Here is a 24,716-nt window from a genome sequence, read left to right on the forward strand (position 1 = left end):
TGTAGTCTTGTTGTATTTTTTTATCAGCTACTGCTTGTTTTTCATTCCGAAACTCTCATATTGTACTCTGGAACAATAGTTTTAAGTTCCAATACGTGTTTTTGCAAATCATCTCCGCTTACAGTCTTTCGTGTCCGATCATATATAAGTAACAATGTTTGTAGCAGTGTGTTTTTACAATTTTAACATCAAGTTGCTTTGTTTCTTTATTTGTATGGATTACGAAGATCCATATAAATAATAAATAATGCTCCATTCTTCTCCAAGACTTCAATATTTTTATGTGTTTTGATTTGTATACGAAAGCGTCTCCGGCCGTTGTGGCCGAGCGGTTCTAGGCACTTCAGTCCGGAACCGCGCTGCTGCTACGGTCGCAGGTTCGAATCCTGCCATGGGCATGGATGTGTGTTATGTCCTTAGGTTAGTTTGGTTCAAGTAGTCCTAAGTCTAGGGGACTGATGACCTCAGATGTTAAGTCCCATAGTGCTTAGAGCCGTTTGAACCATTTTTTGAACGAAAGCTTCGTTTACAATGTCAAAGTATGTAAAGGCTGCTTTATAGTTCCACAGTACGATTAAAAGGCTCAAGTCTGAATGAAGCCACTGTAAGCAAATTTTTATTGGAGGAATTTACAAACATGAAGAATAAGAAATAAGGAATTACCAAATGCTAATTTTCGTTGTGTTTCGTGAATTAAGTAAAAAAGTGTATCTTTCCGTAGAAGCTAATTGTAATTAGTACGCGTCTGAAACACTTAATAATTTACGTAGTTCGTAGACAGGAAGTAATCGCCTGTAACATACACTTCCTTCTTACTTTGCGTCTACGTTCCCTAGCATTTCCACAATGAATTATGATTGTGAAAAATGAGTTTCATGTAATGTTAGTCATAAATGACGAAAGCATGAATAGGTTATTTTTAGTGGTCGACAGAGTGGCTATTCTTGGAGTAACTGTAACATCAAAATGAAGGGAAAATTAAATATTTACTCTGTTGCCCGTCTTCACAACTACGTATTTTGTTCATCTATGATTTCGTAGAATGCTATCATCTTCAACATTGAAGTTGCCTGTCGAGGGAAGTAGATTCTAATGTCAACGAGACGGAATTTTGCTGCCTTAAGTCGCACGTAGCGCTACAGTGAAGTGTGTTCCTCGTATTATTTACTCAGTTTTCAAAGACTGCACGAGGGAGGTACTTGCAACACAGTCAGATGAAGCAATGAGGTTGAAACTGCTAACTGCACCATCGACAAATCGGTGGGCAGACTGTGTTCTTATGTTTTCCGTTTCACACGTTAGTTTCCAAAGACGTTGAGGTTCGAGGCTCATAGGTGTTAATAAACAAGATTTTAGGCGTCATTGCTATGGGAAGTACAGATGAAGTTTGAGTCAGATCATGTACTTCAAGTCCCCAAGTGTTCACTACTTCCTTGGAATGCCCCACTCGCCGCCATTTCGAGTCCTCACGGAGATACACACGTTGATGCCTCCGATGGATGACGTCACAGCTGACTTGGGATCCATCCGTAGCTTGACAGGAGTTTTGCTGGTGGCACTGAAGACGAACTTGGAGACCAGGGAAGCGATGCCCAGCTTAGTCTGCAGTAGACCGAAACGCATACCTGTAGAGGGAAAACACGAGTTGTTGTATTCATCACGTGATTGCTGTGTAAGACAGGTTTTCCTACAGTATATTAGAGTATATATGCCAGGTCACCTTTCTTGTTTGTATTAGTAGGGTAGCCTCCCAAGGACAGTAAAACTCTATGAGGCCCTTCGATAAACTGTACACTTCACGAACCACCGCAGAGTGTTTGGCAGGGGGGGGGGGGGTTCTTCTATAGTAAGGTTTCTACTCGTAGCACTGAGAAATGGAGAGCTGAGAGAATGGCTGCCTGAAAGCCTCTGCGCTGGCTGTCATTTTCCGAATTCTTTTGTGTGCTGGCGCTGTGGTATAGATATGTCCATTGGGAGCGTCTCCCCATGTTTTGCTGGACTTCCCTGAGATGTATTTGCTCTGCAAGTTCATTATAGCAATTACGCACCCCACCCTGCGGTATTTCGTGAGACTGGAGCAGTCTCACCTGCTACGCCAGCAGACGCCAGCGATATAAGCATCTTCTGATAGCTTGTGATACCCAGTTGTGCAACGAACTGGCGTGTTTTGTCAGCAGAGATAGCCGTTCACATTTCTGTTATCTCTCGGTTAGCTACATTGGAATTTTAGGCGTTATCACAGTAAACATTGTGCGGAATAGTACCTCAACCTATAGACCTTTGAAGAGTTAATAAGAATAATGTAAAATTTATGATGTCTCCTGTTTTTGCTAATAGGAACCCGGAGAATACTATTCCAGTAACTTGAAATGGCTTGTGAAGTTTCCCTCTGTCAGCTTGGAACTGGCGCTTCTATGTATTGGCCAGCAGGGTGTGCGCAGTTTTGCAGAGCAGAAAACTACGTAGGGCTGTTCGGATCACTCGATGGGCGTGTAGTGCACAAAAGGACTCTCTTAGCAGCAAAATAACCTCTCTGCACTGATTCCGTCGTAAACCTTAGATTGATAAAAGGTGATACCGCCACTTGGGAAACGTTTGTCTGCAACAGAGCTACAAAAATACATAAAACCCACCACACACTGATGAAAACAACATAGTAGCAGAACTGATTTTATTATTTTACTTATTCATGACGCACGTTTCGCCTAATGTAAGGAATCCTCAGACTGACCAGCATTGATTGTAACTGTATTACAAAACGTTGATCATAACTTTCATCTGGAAAGTTTACAAGTTTAGTATTATTTTTTTATAGCTTGCCAGTAGGTAAAACACATTGTGCCAGTAGCAAGTATCTATTCTTCACGGTAAGTGGCGCTCCTACAAAGTTACGCAAGTGACATAGTTGTATGGTGGTTTTACTTTAATGGTTCAAATGGCTCTGAGCACAATGGGACTTAACAGCTGAGGTCATAATTCCCCTAGAACTTAGAACTACTTAAACCTAACTAAGCTAAGGACATCACACACATCCATGCCCGAGGCAGGATTCGAACCTGCGACCGTAGCGGTCGCGCGGTTCCCGACTGAAGCGCCTAGAACCGCTCGGCCACACTGTTTTAGATTAATAGCTGTGTTCCAAGGCCATTTATCGTGAGAAACGGACAGTTGATGTAGGCACGACGTACCGCAACGCTCAGTATAGTGTATCAGACCGAATAACAGACACGTCTCCAGGTTGGAATCTCATTGACTGCAGTAGAACTGTCTTCAGTGATGTTTGGAGCATCATGGACACGGTCCTCCAACCACATCAGGTTTTTGAAGATCTGACGCACCAATTGGACAGAATCTGGCATGTTATCACTCAGGTGGACATTCAACAACACTATTGCTCAATCCCGTGCCGAATAATTGAATAAGGGCCAGAGGTGGAATAGCGCGTTATTGAAGGTCAAGTTGTGAAGGTCTTTCCCTTGAATAAATCAGTTTTTTTTAATTGTAGTCTATTGTTTGTCTGTACACGTACGTCACATCTGCCCATTCCGTCCCATTCGGATAATTCCCTCATGGGTAACTCGTTTTCCTTTCTAAAAAAATTTTTTATGTATTTATTTTTCGTTAGACTGTATTTTATGTATCTGTAAGGCTAGTGTCATAAAAGTTAGTGTACGGCGGAAGTATTGCGCAAATGAATGCGTCTGTAGCTTCTTTCATACCACAGCCTATGACAGCATGTAAGTCTTTACTTATGTGTACTTTGTTTTCTGCCACGGCAACTGTGATTTTAATGTTCCTAAGTTGCTATTAGATGCAACATACAGAACACCTGTTACGATTAACACATGTACTTATCGACGTTGATGACACACAGCTTGTTAACCGTAAGATACCAGTCAATGTCGATGTATGAAGACCTCTATGACCATCTCTAATTTACCAGTAAATACAGGGTTATTACAAATGATTGAAGCGATTTCACAGCTCTACAATAACTTTATTATTTGAGATATTTTCACAATGCTTTGCACACACATACAAAAACTCAAAAAGTTCTTTTAGGCATTCACGAATGTTCGATATGTGCCCCTTTAGTGATTCGGCAGACATCAAGCCGACAATCAAGTTCCTCCCACACTCGGCGCAGCATGTCCCCATCAATGAGTTCGAAAGCATCGTTGATGCGAGCTCGCAGTTCTGGCACGTTTCTTGATAATGGAGGTTTAAACACTGAATCTTTCACATAACCCCACAGAAAGAAATCGCATGGGGTTAAGTCGGGAGAGCGTGGAGGCCATGACATGAATTCCTGATCGTGATCTCCACCACGACCGATCCATCGGTTTTCCAATCTCCTGTTTAAGAAATGCCGAACATCATGATGGAAGTGCGGTGGAGCACCATCCTGTTGAAAGATGAAGTCGGCGCTGTCGGTCTCCAGTTGCGGCATGAGCCAATTTTCCAGCATGTCCAGATACACGTGTTCTGTAACGTTTTTTTCGCAGAAGAAAAAGGGGCCGTAAACTTTAAACCGTGAGATTGCACAAAACACGTTAACTTTTGGTGAATTGCGAATTTGCTGCACGAATGCGTGAGGATTCTCTACCGCCAAGATTCGCACATTGTGTCTGTTCACTTCACCATTAAGAAAAAATGTTGCTTCATCACTGAAAACAAGTTTCGCACTGAACGCATCCTCTTCCATGAGCTGTAGCAACCGCGCCGAAAATTCAAAGCGTTTGACTTTGTCATCGGGTGTGTGGGCTTGTAGCAATTGTAAACGGTATGGCTTCTGCTTTAGCCTTTCCGTAAGATTTTCCAAACCGTCGGCTGTGGTACGTTTAGCTCCCTGCTTGCTTTATTCGTCGACTTCCGCGGGCTACGCGTGAAACTTGCCCGCACGCGTTCAACCGTTTCTTCGCTCACTGCAGGCCGACCCGTTGATTTCCCCTTACAGAGGCATCCAGAAGCTCTAAACTGCGCACACCATCGCCGAATGGAGTTAGCAGTTGGTGGATCTTTGTTGAACTTCGTCCTGAAGTGTCGTTGCACTGTTATGACTGACTGATGTGAGTGCATTTCAAGCACGACATAGACTTTCTCGGCTCCTGTCGCCATTTTGTCTCACTGCGCTCTCGAGCGCTCTGGCGGCAGAAACTTGAAGTGCGGCTTCCGCCGAACAAAAATTTATGAGTTTTTCTACGTATCTGTAGTGTGTCGTGACCATATGTCAATGAATGGAGCTACAGTGAATTTATGAAATCGCTTCAATCATTTGTAATAGCCCTGTAGCTGTCGGCCGTGAAGTCGGTTTTACGTCGTGTGAATCTATTCACAGCGTTAACACCCATTGTAGTTATAACATGAATGAGTGGACTACGTAGCAAAGTTTTAATAGATTGTCGGATAATTTGTGTTACTATACACAAATGCGAAGCATTCACAAGTTTGTGATGTGTTGTTCGCTATGAATCACGTCACTGTGTTGTGGTATACTTTTGTTCCCCATGTCCTATTCATGGGTTTGTCGTATGACGTTAATGATTTCATCTTTCGCATAACACGATGCTGTCAATCGTTTTATGCGAGTACGTCGTATTTCATTACGTGTGTGTCGTCGTTATCATTTACATCCGCTAAGAGATTCGTGCTGCGCGGGATTAGCCGATTAGTCGGCTCTCAGCCGTGGCAGCATGCGCACGGCCCCACGCGCCGGCCAGTGCTCCGCTGCCGGGGTTTGTTTACTTCCACCTCGTACCTTTAAGGCCCGTGTCCGTCCACCGTGAACAACATGTTGAGCGCTTACCACCGTGCGACTCTTAAAGGTTCCTTCCCAGCTGAACATGCGCGACCACGTGCACATGAAGTTGAAACGTTCCTACGTGAAGAAGTTCGTTTAGATCCCAACCACGTTTTCGGAATCCATTTTTCGATCAGGGGTAGTGTCGTTTATATTAAAATGACAGACACCGGCCGGCCGAAGTGGCCGTGCGGTTAAAGGCGCTGCAGTCTGGAACCGCAACACCGCTACGGTCGCAGGTTCGAATCCTGCCTCGGGCATGGATGTTTGTGATGTCCTTAGGTTAGTTAGGTTTATAGTTCTAAGTTCTAGGGGACTAATGACCTCAGCAGTTGAGTCCCATAGTGCTCAGAGCCATTTGACAAACACCGAGGCGTGTGAAGTTGTTATTCGCCGACATGCCAATCGACTTAAGTTCAAATACTCTGATGGTCACGTCGGAGCTGTAACACCTGAACTCGCAGAGTACGGTCAACGCACGATTAGGGTGTCTGAACTACCTTTTGAAGTGCCGAAGGACGAAGTTGTCTCTGCTTTACAACCATAAGGTAACGTCATCGGTTACGTAGAGGAAAAATGGCAAAACTTCACGACCTACCATGTCCTTAATGGTGTGCGTCAGGTCAAAATTGAAATCAAGAAACGTATACCATCATACCTGACAATTGGCGGGGTGCGAGCCATTGTCATGTACGACGGCCAACCCCGAACATGTGGGGGTTGTGGACAAGAAGGCCACGTCAGATCCGCCTGCATGCGACGCCGCCTGATCCAGACGTCGGTCGGCGAGGAAGCGTCCCCAGCGGTGGTCACTCAGATCCCTGTCACATATGCCAAGGTTGCCCAGGAAGGCAGCACCTCTACACAGGGTCTTCCTGCTCCGCTGACGTCGTCTGATCAGGTAGATGCAACCGCTACTGAGATTCCTTCTGAGGTGCCGCAGACGCCAGATCCTGACCTGCCGCACCATCGCAGCACTGTGACTGAAAATGCTACGGAGATGGACGTTGATCCGGGAGTGGTACCTACTTCTGCTTTCCTTCAGACTGTGAAACGTCCCCTTAGAAAAATTATACATGACTGTGCTTAAACTGACACAAATATTTTTAACGCAACGCAATCTGACTTTCAATAATCCCTACAAAAGAATGGCCCTGACTAACATTAACCTATACGTTTCACAAATCACTTACCCCACAAAAATCTTCGTTACTCGAACTACTGCAATACAGCGAGCGCCACTACTGCCAGCTAAATAAAATATTCAAACTACTGAAGGCACTAACTACTGATAGGCACAGTTAGCAAAACAAAGATTTTGATAGAAAACAAACAATGTATTTACCTTAATATAGTTCATGACATCCAGTCTTACAAATTTACTGTCTCTGATGGACACACGTCCAGATCATCAGCTCTCAAAACGCCGCCATTTCTCTCCCCACATCCACCACTGCTGGCGGCTCACCTCCAACTGCGCAACGCTACGCGCTGTTAACATCCAGCTGCCCGACACTACAATGGCAGACAACAATGCAAACTAGCCACAGACTGCACATAGCACAGCCAGTGATTTTCATACAGAGCGCTACGTGGCGGCGGCGTTACCAATATAAGAACCTAAACAGCCTACTTACAACTGGTCCGGAGTCAGACGAAAGCCACCCGCAATCGGACTCTGAACGATATGTTCGAAAACAAGGATCGACACGAAAGAGAAAGAAACGTAGCCGTACACCCCCTGATGAATCCATTCTACCGATGGACACCAGAGATGCATACCCGAAGATGGGCGACAAACCGCTCTTTGATGACCAAAAGTCGAATGCGAACGACCCGCCACAGGCGACCACTGGCAACGAACACCCCTCCTTACTGGCGCCGTCGCCCCCACAGGTCGACGTTGAAGAGAGCCTATCCGCTGAGCCTAAAACTACGTCTCCTCTGCACGTGGATGATGTGCACAGCCGATGGCCTACCGCAGTATCAATCTCCTGGGCAGAAGACGTGGAGATCGAAGGGACTGGGGTGGACGGTGCTGATGATGGGGCGCCCCCATCGGTTGCGCCCGCACCCGCAAAATCTCCACAATAGCAGCCTCTTTAGCGGACCGGAAGGATCGACGACCCCTCGCTCCTGCAGAAGGAGCCCCACCTGTGCCTGTGGGACTCCAACACCAGCATTATCGTGTCGCAGTGATTAACCTCGCGACCATTCGTGCGCCCCACAAACTGGCGCTGCTCCGCGACATGATTTATGATGCGGACAGATATATTTCGCTTTTTCAGCAAGTGCATGCCGCAAATTTTTCACCACCACATGGCTTCACGGCGCATCTTTCTCCCGCTTCGGACACCGGTAGTGGTGTTGCCATCATCTTACGAGAAGGTCTTCCTGCCGAAGATGTCCTATACCTTCCCAAAGGCAGAGGTATGGCCCTTACTCTCTTTGGTGTACGCATCGACTTAAGTTCAAATACTCTGATGGTCACGTCGGAGCTGTAACACCTGAACTCGCTGAGTACGGTCAACGCGCCGTCGGGCTCCAGCCACCGTCGTGAACGCAATGCCTTCTTTGCGAATGAAGTTACACTCCTTTTTATGGGACCACACGATGACTGGGTCATGGGTGGAGACTTCAACTGCACCCAACGACCTCAGGATCAATTGCCGCGTCACTCGCCATGTGCAGCTCTGGCAACAGTCGTCACGCGGCTACAATTTGTCGACACGTGGAGACATGTTCACGGTGATCTTATGGGCTTTACGTACTACACTGCGCACTCCTCTAGCCGACTGGATCGCATCTACATCTCGCGATCCCTTATTCAACACACTCGACACGCTGAAATCTGGCCTGTTGCTTTCTCAGATCATGCGGCTTACTTCTGTGATGTTGTCCTTACAAGACAGGCAGAGTGGCACGGACGTGGTTTATGGAAACTGAACACGGCACTTCTTAATTCACCCGACTGTCGACTTCTAATAGAAGACACTTGGATCACATGTAATAGACGCCGTCCCACGTATCCGTCTACCTTATCCTAGTGGATCCAGTGTGCAAAACCCGTTCTTCGAAAAACCTTGATCCGGTATCGCAAAGATGTTGTCGCCTAGAGGAAGAGCACTATGGACTTCTACTACAGGATCCTACGAGAATGCTCCACGATGCCAGCCTCCACAGTGCGCCATACAAGGATGAACCATGCTAAGGCCCAAATCTCCAATCTCATGCGAAGGCATTTGGAAGGAGCGGTAGTACGATCTCGTACTGCTGATCGCATGCCTCATGAACATCCATCGATGTACCATATCATCCAAGAACGCCAAAATCGACGCCGAAAATTGATTCACGTCCTAACAGACCAAGAAGGGCGTCGCTACGTAACCCAATCTGCAATAGGGAATGTGCTTCATGCCCACTATCAGCAGCTATACGCCGCAATTCCACATTCCCCAGAGTTGATCGAGGAAGTCACACAGCTCAACTTCGGTGGTATCCCAGGAGATGCGGCGATTGACTTGATGTCAGAGGTGACTGATGAGGAAGTCCGCGATGCGATCCGGGCAGGAACCATCAATCGCTCCCCAGGACCCGACGGTCTTCCCCTCGAATTTTATCGCACCTTCCGTGATTTGTTGGAGTCCAGCTTCACCTCCACCTGTCGGGAACTGATGTCTCCGGAAGTACCTGTGCCGGACGCTTTCATGGTGGCAACAATATCAGTGATTATCGGCCCATCACCCTCCTTAACAGTGATATGAAAACCTTCACTCGCCTTTTGGCGGCACGACTTAAAAACGTTGCCCGATATGTTGTGTCGCCAGACCAAGCATCTTTGGGAGGGGATAATAATATCCGCACGGCTTTATGCCGCTACAGGGATATGATCGCCGTTACCCAGGCACAACGCCTCTCTGGGGCACTTGCGTCTTTGGACTTCAGTCAAGCTTTTGATAGGGTTGACCATTCGTTCGTTACGGCCGTTCTCCACCATATGGGTTTCCCAGTCGCCGTTATCACGGTAGTGATGCGCCTTCTGCGGGCTGCCTCTTCCAGGATTATGTACAATGGCAGACTCACTCCTCCGATAAAAATAGGTCGATCCATACGTCAAGGTTGCCCTGTATCAGCGATTTTGTACGCCTTTTCCTTGGAATCCTTGCTATGTGGACTAAGACAACGTTTGGTAGGGTTGTCCATAGATCGCTACCGATTCTGTTGCACGGCCTATGCTGACGATATAGTCATCTGTTTACGTAATGCCGACGGTGTTCGAGCTGTTTTGACGTGGGTAGGGACTTATGGTGAGGCGTCGGGTAGCTCTTTAAACGTGCTTAAGTCACAAGTCATGTTCATTGGCACGGGACTTCCCGTGGATTGCGTTACACCTCTCACCACCGTTGATACCATTCTCTGTTTGGGAATAGATTTTTCATCTGATCTCCGGCGTTCAGCCACCATCAACTTCCGACGCCTCCTTTTAATGATCAGAGCAGGCCTTATGGACCATCGCCTTCGATCCCTAGATATTCTCCAACGAGCTCGATATGTCAATATATATATATATACATACATATATAGATATATATATATATATATATATATATATATATATATATATATATATATATATATATACACACACACATCGCATCCAGAGTTCCCCATGTAGCACAACTTCTAACTTTCCCGCTTACTGTAGCACGTCGCGAGGTGGCAGCGATGGCATCTTTCGTCAGCTCTGGGCTGTTGTTCAAAGTTAACTATGCAACCCTTACTCTTCCCCGTGAACGAGGTGGGATAGGTCTGTTTCACGTGCCGGATAGAGCTCGCGCCCTATTTGTCAGCTCCCAGATGACGGTATGGACACGTTGCCCAACGAGCCTCACTGGTCTCCTCCTGTCGGCATATTCGCCGGTCTCACTGTCAGCCCCAGTGATTTATTTTATTTTATTTAATTTATTTATTTATTGTTCCGTGGGACCACATTTAGGAGAAGTCTCCATGGTCATGGAACGAGTCAATACATGAAATTATAACACGATTGTAGAAACAGGTGAAATGAAATATAAGAAACATATTGAGGCGACAAGTCGTTAGTTTAAATAAAGAAAATCAACAATGTAACACTGGAATTTGCTTAATTTTTTAGCTCTTCCAGGAGATCCTCGACAGAATAGAAGGAGTGAGCCATGAGGAAACTCTTCAGTTTAGACTTAAAAGTGTTTGGGCTACTGCTAAGATTTTTGAGTTCTTGTGGTAGCTTATTGAAAATGGATGCAGCAGAATACTGCACTGGCCGGCCGAAGTGGCCGTGCGGTTAAAGGCGCTGCAGTCTGGAACCGCAAGACCGCTACGGTCGCAGGTTCGAATCCTGCCTCGGGCATGGATGTTTGTGATGTCCTTAGGTTAGTTAGGTTTAACTAGTTCTAAGTTCTAGGGGACTAATGACCTCAGCAGTTGAGTCCCATAGTGCTCAGAGCCATTTGAACCATTTGAATACTGCACTCCTTTCTGCACAAGAGTCAAGGAAGTGCATTCCACATGCAGATTTGATTTCTGCCTAGTATTAACTGAGTGAAAGCTGCTAACTCTTGGGAATAAGCTAATATTGCTAACAACAAACGACATTAAAGAAAATACATACTGTGAGGGCAGTGTCAAAATTCCCAGACTATTGAATAGGGGTCGACAAGAGGTTTTCGAACTTACACCATACATAGCTCGAACAGCCCGTTTTTGAGCCAAAAATACCCTTTTTGAATCAGAAGAATTACCCCAAAAGATAATACCATATGACATAAGCGTATGAAAATATGCGAAGTATACTACTTTTCGTGTTGAAATGTCACTTATTTCAGATACTGTTCTAATGGTAAATAAAGCGGCATTTAGTTTCTGAACAAGATCCTGAACATGGGCTTTCCACAACAGCTTACTATCTATCCGTACGCCTAGGAACTTGAACTGTTCCGTCTCACTTATAACACGCCCATTCTGTCTGATTAAAATGTCAGTTCTTGTTGAATTGTGAGTTAGAAACTGTAAAAACTGAGTCTTACTGTGATTTAGCATCAAATTATTTTCCACAAGCCACGAACTTATATCATGAACTACATTATTTGATAATGTTTCAATATTACACACAAGATCCTTCACTACCAAGGTGGTGTCATCAGCAAACAGAAATATTTTTGAATCACCTGTAATACTAGAAGGCATATCATTTACATAAATAAGAAACAGCAGTGGCCCCAGCACCGACCCTTGGGGAACGCCCCATTTAACAGTGCCCCATTGGGACTGAACATCATTACCACTCTCAAAATTGCGGAGGATTACCTTCTGCTTTCTGTTCTTAAATAGGAGGCGAACCAATTGTAAGCTACTCCCCTTACTCCATAATGTTCCAACTTCTGCAGTAATATTTTGTGGTCAACACAGTCAAAAGCCTTCGTTAAATCAAAGAAAACACCTAACGTTCGCAACCTTTTCTTTAATCCGTCCAAAACCTCACAGAGAAAAGATACTATAGCATTTTCAGTTGTTAAGCCATTTCTAAAACCAAACTGTACATTTGACAGCAAATTATGTGAATTTAAGTGCTGCAGTAACCTTGTATATACAACCTTCTCGATAACTTTAGCAAACACCGATGGCATAGAAATAGGTCTATAATTGTCAACATTATCCCTGTCTCCCTTTTTATAAAGTGGCTTCACTACCGAGTACTTTAATCGGTCAGGAAACCGACCACTCCTAAAGGAAAAGTTACAGATATGGCTAAGTACTGAGCTAACATACGTGGAACAATACTTCAGTATTCTGCTAGATACCCCGTCATATCCATGAGAGTTCTTGGTCTTTAGTGATTTAATTATTAACTCAATCTCCCTCTTGTCAGTATCATGGAGGAGCATTTCAGGTAACAGTCTCGGAACACTTTTTTCTAAGAGCGCTATATGATTCCCTGTTGGGACTAGGTTTCTATTTAGTTCACCTGCTATATTCAGAAAGTGATTATTAAGTACTGTACATATATGCGACTTATCAGTAACACGGACATCCCCACTACGCACTGATTCTATATTCTCGACCTGTCTCTGCAGACCAGCCACTTCCTTTACGACTGACCATATGGTTTTAATTTTATCCTGAGACTTAGCTATTCTATCTGCATACCACATACTTTTTGCCTTCCTAATAACTTTTTTAAGCACCTTACAATACTGTTTGTAATGGGCTGCTGCATTTAGATTGTGACTGTTTCTAACGTTTTGATATAATTGCCACTTTGTTCTACAAGATGTTCTTATCCCTTTAGTCAGCCACCCAGGCTGCCTGTTTGTGCTAGTACCCTGTTTTGAACGTTCTAACGGAAAGCAACTTTCAAAGAGCACGAGCAAAGTCTTGAGGAAAGCATTATATTTATCGTCTACTGTATCAGCACTATAAACATCTTGCCACTCTTGTTCCTTGATAAGGTTTACAAAAGTCTGTACAGCAACTGGATCAGCTTTCCTAAAAAGTTGGTAACTATATTTAACATGTGTTGCAGCACAAAAATCTTTTAGACTTAAAATTTGTGCATCATGATCTGAAAGGCCATTCACCTTTTTGCTAACAGGATGCCCTTCTAATAATGACGAATGAACAAAAATATTGTCTATGGTTGTTCTACTGTTCCCTTGCACTCTCGTTGGAAAGAATACGGTTTGCATAAGATTATATGAATTAAGGAGGTCTACCAGCATCCTTTTCCTTGCACAATCAATTATAAAATTAATATTGAAGTCACCACATATAACTAACTTTTTGTATTTCCTATAAAGTGAACCAAGAACCTCCTCTAGCTCTAGCAAAAATGTTGTGAAATCGGAGCCTGGGGATCTACAAATAACAACAGTAAGAAGTTTAGCTCCACTAAATTTAACCACACCTGCACAACATTCAAACACCTTTTCAGTGCAGTACGTTGAAACATCAATTGACTCAAATGGGATACCGTTTTTCACATACATGGCTACTCCACCACACCGCAAAGAGCTCCTAGAAAAGCTGCCAGCCAACCTGTATCCTGGTAAAGGAAGCCTCTGAATTATCTCCTTATTTAAGAAGTGTTCAGATATACCAATAATTTCAGAGTCAACATCTATAAGCAGTTCACTAACGTTATCTCTAATACCTTGTATATTTTGATGAAATATGCTAATTCCCTCATTAATCGGATACCCAAGCTTTGTAGAAAGTGGTTTCTTTGTTAGAGAGACTTCCCTTAAGCAGGAATACCTATCAGCTGACTTCAATCTAAAAAAGGTACAGCTCTAACACCCACAACTACCGGAATTTTCCCATGAGTGATCCCACCACCCCCACCTATGCTGTCACCTATAAGTTTTGCCAACCTCCCCTTCCCATACCTGTTGAGGTGCAGGCCATGTCTAGTGAAACCCGTCCTGCTGATAGACTCCACCGACACCACTGAAATGTGACTCATGCCTTCTGTCATCAGCGCACCCCCAAGTCTCATGTTATTACGCCTGACGGCTGTATTAAGACGAGGCCGATCGTGACGCTGAAACAGTTCCACGAAATGCACATTCGTGTTGCCAGTCTGAGTGGCTATCTTTTCCAGGTCACCATCTATGTCATACTCCCCATCCCTATCAATACTATTACCAGCCCCACCCACAATCACTACCTGATCCTCTTTAGTAAAATCCCTACATAACCCCCCTATGTTAAAAGTCACCTGAGCCAATCCTGCATTAGGCTTCACAATGCTGGTGACCTGGTACTCACTCCCCAAAACTTCCTGCAACTGCTGGCCTACACCTCTACCATGAGAACTACCTAACAGCAGAACCTTCTTCTTTCTCTTAGACTTTGCAACTGTCCTAGCCACCGTAAGTGCTGAGGTCTGCTGCATACTTCCTACATCTACAGCTACTAGAGATTCCTCTCCACTAGACTCTGACAGTTGGTCATATCTATTACAAACACCAATAGTAAAACTATCTGAAAATCTCCTTCTCCTAGCAGACCTCTTGCCAACAGCCAGCTCCCATTCCCCAACCCCCTTCTCCCTCCTCATCCTATCTAGCTCCTTCTGTACGTTTTTCAACTGCACCTGAAGGGCACAGATCTTACGCTCCTGCTCCTCTATCAACTTACTCTTGCTACATAACCTGCAGTTCCAGGAGAGGATCTCACCAGAATGCCCACTGGCTTCCCCACTGCATTCCCCCCCCCCCCCCCCCCCCCAGTGAAAATACTTCGAACAAGTCTCACACCGCAATCCACTACTCACGAACCTACGGCAAAGCCCACACTTCTCACTCATGGTAAAATTTTACAATTATGGAAACAAGAAAAGAACTTTATCTAAGTTCCGCTACTACAATAAGAAGATGTTAAAAACTGACTACAATAATCACAAACTTGCTCTACAAGGGAAGTAACTACTATTATTGACAGTATTAATCAACAACAAATGAGAATATAACAAAATACTAACACAGAAAGAAAATCAAACGTCTAATGACAGTAACGAAACTGAAAGCAGTTCGCAAAAATTTCTTCTGAAGTTATTTCACCGGAAAACACCAAGAACACCGGTTGAAGACTACTAAAGTTCCTAAATAAACTACTATACACAAACAATTAATTAGTACTTACCTTTCGATGCGCCGCTACAGCTGCAACTGGCCAGCGCGTTCCGGAAATAATGACTATGATCTCGGATGTTCGGGACCAGTTCCATTATGTAAGATACTTCTTTCTTGAACTCAGTTATCTACCCTGACCTTACCAAGACAGATTTTACTCAAGACAAAGGCAGTATACAATGTCTTCCAATTAGGTCGTTCACCTAACCCGATTGAACAAAAGCTCCCCCAGGTTGAGTGGTGTCATGTACGGCGCGCGGTGTTCTCCTGTTACCTTGACACGAATGTTCAACCTGTCTGGTACCTAACTGTCAATGGTAAGCAAATCAATCAATCTCGACTTCATCGTCTCCACCTCGCCCAATCACCTCCATGTTCCACGTGTGGAGTGCCAGACAATGACGAACATCGGTTTGTTTGCGGACCGGCGACGGAGGTTTGGCAATTGATTCGTCGTATTGTGGCTTTTCTAACGCGGGACATTCCGTATCGGGTAACTCCCCTTTCATTATTATTTCCGGAACGTGACTATTTTCCTCGGACAAAGACCAATGCTGTGAATTGGATTCGCGGACATGCCATTCAGTACCTATTTGGACAAACTATAGACTCTGTACTCGATTTTTGGACATACCTCAATGACCGTCATTGTGTCGTTGTCCGTCACCAAAAATACAGACACTTTTTCTCGAACTTCCTTGGGAGTGCTTTCCACGACCCGCCTCGCAGCTAGACGTTGTTAAGCCAAGAGAGAAGAAGGTTTCCTGTTTGAACCAATGAACATTTCTGAACAACTGAACGGAATTTCGAGAAGACGTGACTCAACATATTACCAGCGGGGCGCAGAAGGCCTCTGATCAATTACACAACAAAAATGAACAAAAAAAATTAAAATAAAATTCAGAAAAAGGAGGATTTTCTTTTGTTTGTAAGGATAGCCCTAACCTTGATTTCCCATATTTCCCCTGGTATATAGGCAGCTCTCTAGGGTAGGCTTAGTCAGAAGCGAACGCCTGAAGTGGACCAAATTTTTTTGTTATAGGATGAAAAGTGGCTGTGGCAGTTAGGTTTTTTGTCTTTTTAGTTCCATTTTCCTAAGGGGCTTTAAAATAAGAGAGGGAAAAAAGGGAGAAAATATAAAAAAAAGAAAGGCAAAGGTAAAAGACAGAAAAAAACAATTACAAAAATAAAAAGAAAACATAAGAGTGGTAATCGTTGTGCATTCTAAACGTATGGTCGCCGGTTCGCGTCCAACTGTATTTTTTTTACCACATAAGAAAAAAAAGCGATCTAAGGCGCTGCAGTCATGGACTGTGCGGCTGGTCCCGGCCGAGGTTCGAGTCCTCCCTCGGGCATGGGTGTGTGTGTGTAAGCTTAGGGACTGATGACCTTAGCAGTTAAGTCCCATAAGATTTCACACACATTTTTAAGAGATTCGTGACAGTTTAAGCATTTAATTTTACTAACGTATTATTTTAATTGATATACATGAACCTGATGGTGGTCAGGCGATCGAAACTGCTTTTTAAATAAAGAATTTTATCGGCAGCTCAGAATGGAAACATGAAATTTTCTGAACAGAATACGTATAAAAATATACAGAGCTTGGTCTCAGCTGTGAGATCGGCAAATGTAACAGCTTTAATAAAACAATTGTCATTAAAATTCTCATACAGATGTGCTTGTGTTTCCAGTTATTTAAACTTATAGGCGTTGTCTAAACTGAGAAATATCGGTCGGGAACGGTACATTAGTTTAACTGCTTTCTATGTTTTGTCGTAATTTGTCCTGCCTTGCAGTTTCACTCTAGTACAATCCTTTAAGCTTCCAACACGTATAATAAAATGATTAGAAATCTCCCTTGCCTTCATTTCTTTCCATAGCGTAACTGTTCACGTGGTAGAAGGATTTTTCAGGGGCTTTTGATGCGATGTTTGTGTCAAGTTTGTAAACTGTCCTCTTGGCAGTCAGTTATTGGAGAATTAAAACATTTTTACATCTGAAACCACGTATGTCATGGATCCACTTACCTATGCAGATACGCGGTCCCTCTCCGAACGGCAGGTAAACGAAGTGGTGTCGTGACGCCTTGCCCTCTTCCGTAAAGCGCTCAGGGTCGAACTTTTCCGGGTCCGGGTAGTATTTGGGATCGTGGTGGATCGCGTAGACCGGTATTATGACCTTCACGGGGTTTTCTATCCTGACACTGGTGCCCGGTAGGTTGTAGGGCTCGGTGCAGGCTCTGCTCAGGTTAGCTACAGGGGGATACTTCCGAAGTGTCTCTGCAAACGAAAAAGAGGAAGCATACAGCACTTGTAAATCTTCTTACAACCTACTCTACAAGTCACAGAAACAGTGGAAAACGTTATAGTGAAATGCGTTTACTGTCGTTTAAAGTATTTCTACCATGCCAATGTACAGTTCAAAGACACAGATTCATCATTAGGTCATAGGTTCTTATGCAAGTAGCTTCACTACTCAGTAAATACCCCAGAAAAGCATTTCTGCACATTTCGTCGATTTCTTATGTACCTGCATCACCATATATCAACCCCTAGATATTTAACATACACAGTTTTAAAGGCCTAAAGGATCAAAGAACATAAAAAATTGGAGCTGTCAAAAACAGCAGACGGATTTTCTTATTAAGTTGTCTCTTAAGTTGTTACGCAAGGACATTAATTACGATGTAAATGCCGTAGAAAACCTTATGTGCAAATGTTAATTTCTTTTTTACCTGACATTATCATTAAGTAACTCTTAGATATGCAACATTCACAGTGTCTAAAGTTTAAACCATTACGTTAAAAGATCGTAACAAAATAATCGCTATCAAAAACAGTTAACAGCTTTTATTATTAAGTTTTCCTCCATGGGAAGAGGAGTGTGTCCAAAAATAGTAATTTTTTGTTGGTCTGAGCTTTTCAGAGCGAGCGTCAAGAGTACAATTGCCAGTTTCCACTTTTAATTTGTTTAAACGATCAAGTAATGGTCTAGTCTGGAAGTCATTTATATAACTCATACATTCATTTATTCAAGTTTTGTTGAGACAGCGAGCCCTTAGAGGTCTAAGACGAGTCAAATAACATACTAAATGGCAGAAAAAGGTACTGAAACCCCTGTCTATGGTCTAGTAAAGAGATACGACCAGTGCTTATCTACATACATTGATAGTTATGGTAATTAACTATAGATTCCTATATGAACAGAAAATCAGCTGAAACTTCCTGGCAGATTAAAACTGTGTGCCGGACCGAGACTCGAACTCGGGACCTTTGCCTTTCGCGGGCAAGTGTTTTGCTACTGAGCCACGCAAGCACGACTCACGCTGCGTCTTCACAGCTTTACTTCTGCCAGTGTCTCGTCTCCTACCTTCCAAACTTTACAGAAGCTTTCTTTCAGGAGTGTTAGTTCTGCGTGGTTCGCAGGAGAGCTTCTGTAAAGTTTGGAAGGTAGGAGACGAGATACTGCAGAAGTAAGGCTGTGAGGACGGAGAGTTAGTCGTGCTTGGGTAGCTCAGTGGCAGAGCACTTTCCCGCGAAAGGCAAAGGTCCCGAGTTCGAGTCTCGGTGCGGCACACAGTTTTAATCTGCCAGCAAGTTTCATATCAGCGCACACTCCGCTGTAGAGTGAAAATCTCATTCTAGAAAATCAACTACCTCGAGAAGACCCACTCTTCTACCTCTTACACTTTATCTTCTGCAGTTATTTAGAACGTACTAATGCATCTTGCACTAGTCTATTCCTCCTTCTGCCTCTATCTCTCCATCTTCTCCTCTTTCCTTTTTCTCTCTATCTCCGTCTCTCCTCACTCTGACCTTTGTCAACCCCTCCCTCTCTCTGTCCATCTCCTTCCCCCTCTATCTATGTCCATCTCCTCTTTCTCAGTCTCTGTCTGTCCATCTCCTCCTGCCTCCCTCCTTCTCTCTCCACATAAACACTCTCACACACACCAGTAGAAGGCTGGTGGCTCTTGCCCCTACAGTATTTCTTCCCAGGTTATACCCAACACGTGTATCAAATATGGTTGAAATCGTTCTAGGGGCTTTAGTTGAGGCTCTTACCCTTCACTTTATCCGGGTACACACAGGTCAGATACAAGTACATTTCACATATATTTAACAATTTCACAGTGTTTTTGCACGCATTTCACCTGCATTTCTAGCGAATTTCTCGACGTAGATTCATCTTTACGCGGTTCAGTGTTCATGACGTAGTATATCCTGAACTGTTTGCTGTACAATGATATAATTTCGGGTGTACATCCATTGGTATACGTGGCTACTGTATGAGAATTGTGTTGTCAGTAGAAACAGTAGTAAATAAGTAATAAATTAAAGCGTCATACATGATACGGCAATTTCTCACGCAGATCAGTGTTTATGGCAACATAATTCAAAAACTATGTCTTGTATAATCTTATATGTCCGCCCCAGTAGCTGAGTGGTCAGCGTGTCGGATTGCCGACCTCTGGGCCCGGGTTCGATTCCCGGCTGGGTCGGAGATTTTCTCCGCTCAGGGACTGGCTGTTGTGCTGTCTTCATCATCATTTCATCCCCATCCGGCGTGCAGGTCGCCCAATGTGGCGCCGAATGTAATAAGACCTGCGATATGGCGGCCGGACCTGCCCCGCGAGGGGCCTCCCGGCCAATGACGCCAAACGCTCATCATCATCATAATCTTATATTACTGTAGGTACATGCAGCGGTATATCTGTATACCGTCTGAAAAAGTTGTTCCGAATAGAGTTAGTAGCAAAGAAGTAATAAATCTATAAGATTTGAAATTTGTTGCAGTTTTTCAACGATCACGGTGTACTATGAGCCGAACAATGGTATAATTTTTCTGGTTCATTCACTGGTATATGTGATTACTGTCTGAGAAATATGCCGCCAATACACTTAGTAGTAAAGAAGTAATAATTCATAACGTCATGCTTCATACGGCAGCTTTCATGCAAGAATAGCGAAAATGTAGTAAACGATAACCTTTTTCCATGCATCATTTTGTGTGGTTTGTCAGCGATAAAAAGTTTCGCAAGTGTTTGAAATTATGTGTGAAGTTTGTTCCAAGTCGTTAAGTATTATCATTTTCAAATACTGGATGAGAAATGTGTAGCTATTCGAGCGTCGTGGGGTACATTGCTTTTCCACCCCTACCCCAACCTCTCTGATATGTAGGTGGTTCTTACCTCACAGCCACAATTTCCAGACACTAAGTGATATTTATACCAATTTTGGTTGAAATTGACCCCGTGGTTTAGGAGGACTGAGGAACGTACATACATACTGAGTACGTATGTACATACTTATAAAGGGTGTTCCGAAATTCACGCTACAAACTTCTAGTACTTGTATAGGGGAGTGAGTAAATACACTCCTGGAAATTGAAATAAGAACACCGTGAATTCATTGTCCCAGGAAGAGGAAACTTTATTGACACATTCCTGGGGTCAGATACATCACATGATCACACTGACAGAACCACAGGCACATAGACACAGGCAACAGAGCATGCACAATGTCGGCACTAGTACAGTGTATATCCACCTTTCGCAGCAATGCAGGCTGCTATTCTCCCATGGAGACGATCGTAGAGATGCTGGATGTAGTCCTGTGGAACGGCTTGCCATGACATTTCCACCTGGCGCCTCAGTTGGACCAGCGTTCGTGCTGGACGTGCAGACCGCGTGAGACGACGCTTCATCCAGTCCCAAACATTCTCAATGGGGGACAGATCCGGAGATCTTGCTGGCCAGGGTAGTTGACTTACACCTTCTAGAGCACGTTGGGTGGCACGGGATACATGCGGACCTGCATTGTCCTGCTGGAACAGCAAGTTCCCTTGCCGGTCTAGGAATGGTAGAACGATGGGTACGATGACGGTTTGGATGTACCGTGCACTATTCAGTGTCCCCTCGACGATCACGAGTGGTGTACGGCCAGTGTAGGAGATCGCTCCCCACACCATGATGCCGGGTGTCGGCCCTGTGTGCCTCGGTCGTATGCAGTCCTGATTGTGGCGCTCACCTGCACGGCGCCAAACACGCTTACGACCATCATTGGCACCAAGGCAGAAGCGACTCTCATCGCTGAAGACGACACGTCTCCATTCGTCCCTCCATTCACGCCTGTCGCGACACCACTGGAGGCGGGCTGCACGATGTTGGGGCGTGAGCGGAAGACGGCCTAACGGTGTGCGGGACCGTAGCCCAGCTTCATGGAGACGGTTGCGAATGGTCCTCGCCGATACCCCAGCAGCAACAGTGTCCCTAATTTGCTGGGAAGTGGCGGTGCGGTCCCCTACGGCACTGCGTAGGATCCTACGGTCTTGGCGTGCATCCGTGCGTCGCTGCGGTCCGGTCCCAGGTCGACGGGCACGTGCACCTTCCGCCGACCACTGGCGACAACATCGATGTACTGTGGAGACCTCACGCCCCACGTGTTGAGCAATTCGGCGGTACGTCCACCCGGCCTCCCGCATGCCCACTATACGCCCTCGCTCCAAGTCTGTCAAGTGCACATACGGTTCACGTCCACGCTGTCGCGGCATGCTACCAGTGTTAAAGACTGCGATGGAGCTCCGTATGCCACGGCAAACTGGCTGACACTGACGGCGGCGGTGCACAAATGCTGCGCAGCTAGCGCCATTCGACGGCCAACACCGCGGTTCCTGGTGTGTCCGCTGTGCCGTGCGTGTGATCATTGCTTGTACAGCCCTCTCGCAGTGTCCGGAGCAAGTATGGTGGGTCTGACACACCGGTGTCAATGTGTTCTTTTTTCCATTTCCAGGAGTGTAGTATTTTCAATAGAAATTCATCTCCGGAAACGTACCGTTTCCGTTCTGCGACGGTTTCAATGCAGCTGTGTGACGCGTCCACGTCTGGAAGGTCTGAGTTGCTGGCCCTGGTATGCAGTAGGGCAGACAAGATGGCGTGTACCACGTCAGACAGTCACCCGATGTCACTTAACGTCTGTCCTGCTGCTGCAGAGATAGAGGAAGCTCTGCGGCCACGAGTTCTGGCCGCTGCACTACAAACTGAAGAGACGCCAGGTGGAATGGAGAGTGCGTGCCAGAGCATGCTTCGTAGTAACAGTGTCTGTAACAACGTTGGCGCTCCCTACATTGAGCCCATGTTGTAATGCGTCAGTACTGTTCTGTACGTATAGTATGCTGGGTTCGTTTTTTGTTTTGGAATATTGTAAACAGGTACTGTTTAAGTGTTAATACAAACAAATTTGCTTAAGTAATAAACCGATGTTTCGTTATGTTTCCGTTCGAATTGTTACCTAATATTTGCACTGCGTCAGGCCTAGATCAGTTCCTCAAACAAAAGTTGATGAGCTCAACATTTGAATTCAGAAAGTCAGAGAACGGTACGTTTCAAGAAATTGAGTCCTGTTCAAAATATTATTTATTCACTCCCCTGTAGAAACGTCAACACCTAGTGCTTCAAGTCCTGGAAATCTATATCGGGAATTTCCGAACACCTTTTGTACGTATATCCATATTGTCGATTTACAATCCCCTGTGCAGGTAAGCTATTACGAACAGCACGGTGAAAGCATTAATGTATCCAAGATAGACACAGAGCCCATACATACCACATTAGTACAAGTTTATATAACAACTAGCTCTGCAGAAGATGAAGAGATTTAAGATATATGTGATGAAATAGAGGAAATTATTCAGCTAGTTGAAGGAGACGAAAATTTAATAGCGATGGGTTCTGGAATTCGAAGGCAGGAAAAGAAAGAGAAGGAAAAAGAGTAGGTGAATATGACCTGGGCTAAAGGAATGAAATACGAAGCTTCCTGGTAGTATTTTCCACAGAGCCACAGTTTAATCATCGCTAACAATTCTTTTAAGAACCATGAAAGAAGGTTGTGTACGTCGAAGAGACTTAGGGAAACTGGGAAGTTTCAGATTGATTATACAGGGTGTTCCAAAAAGGTACGGCCAAACTTTCAGGAAACATTCCTCACGCACAAATAAAGAAAAGATGTTATGTGGACATGTGTCCGGAAACGCTTAATTTCCATGTTAGAGCTCATTTCAGTTTCGTCAGTATGTACTGTACTTCCTCGATTCACTGCCATGATTTCATACGGGACACTCTACCTGTGCTGCTAGAACATGTGCCTTTACAAGTACGACACAACATGTGGTTCATGCACGATGGAGCTCCTGCACATTTCAGTCGAAGTGTTCGTACGCTTCTCAACAACAGATTCGGTGACCGATGGATTGGTAGAGGCGGACCAATTCCATGGCCTCCACGCTCTCCTGACCTCAACCCTCTTGACTTTCATTTATTGGGGCATTTGAAAGCTCTTGTCTACGCAACCCCGGTACCAAATGTAGAGACTCTTCGTGCTCGTATTGTGGACGGCTGTGATACAATACGCCATTCTCCAGGGATGCATCAGCGCATCAGGGATTCCATGCGACGGAGGGTGGATGCATGTATCCTCGCTAACGGAGGACATTTTGAACATTTCCTGCATCAAAGTGTTTGAAGTCATGCTGGTACGTTCTGTTGCTGTGTGTTTCCATTCCATGATTAATGTGATTTGAAGAGAAGGAATAAAATGAGCTCTGACATGGAAAGTAAGCGTTTCCGGTCACATGTCCACATAACATATTTTCTTTCTTTGTGTGTGAGAAATGTTTCCTGAAAGTTTGGCCGTACCTTTTTGTAACACCCTGTATAATGGTAAGACAGATATTTTGGAACAGCTTTTAAACTGTGAAACATTTCAAGCGTCAGATGAGGACCCTGACCACAATTTATTGGCTATGAACTGTAGATTAAACTAAACAAACTGCAGACACGTAAGAAATTTAGGATATGGGGCCTGGATAGTGTGAAAGAAACGGAGGTTATTGTGAGTTTCAGAGGAAGTTGGGTAGCTTTGGGAAATGAAATAAAGAAAGCAAAAGAGAATTAAACAGGTATAAAGGCAAGGCTAAGTAGAAATCTGTGGATAACACAGAAGATACTGAATTTCATTCATGAAACGAGAGAATACAAAAGTTCAGCAAATGAAGCAGATGTAAGGGAATACAAACGTCTGAAAAATGAGACTGACAGGAAGTGCAAAACTGCTAACCAGAAATGGCTAAAGGACAAATGTAAGTGTTTAGAGGCATATATCACTAGGGGAAAGACAGGTACCACGTACAGGAAAATTAAAGTGGCCTTTGAAGAAAAGAGAAGCAGATGTATGAATATCAAGAGTTTA

The 24,716-nt window shown here is 44.4% G+C and overlaps 1 protein-coding gene across 1 annotated transcript in view; it reads right to left on the bottom strand.

Annotated features, from left to right (window-relative positions):
* Positions 1 to 674: 674 nt before the first annotated feature.
* Positions 675 to 24,716, bottom strand: part of LOC126199698 (probable cytochrome P450 6a14) — an 83,108-nt gene continuing 59,066 nt past the window's right edge. The window contains exons 5-6 of the mRNA XM_049936624.1: positions 17,502 to 17,753; positions 675 to 1,625 (exon numbers count right to left, since the gene is read on the bottom strand). Coding sequence (XP_049792581.1) covers positions 1,426 to 1,625; positions 17,502 to 17,753 — 452 coding nt within the window. The 3' untranslated portion in view covers positions 675 to 1,425. The remainder of the gene's footprint in view (positions 1,626 to 17,501; positions 17,754 to 24,716) is intronic.

Source organism: Schistocerca nitens, chromosome 8 (genome assembly GCF_023898315.1).
Source record: "Schistocerca nitens isolate TAMUIC-IGC-003100 chromosome 8, iqSchNite1.1, whole genome shotgun sequence".
Taxonomy (NCBI): Eukaryota; Metazoa; Arthropoda; class Insecta; order Orthoptera; family Acrididae; genus Schistocerca; species Schistocerca nitens.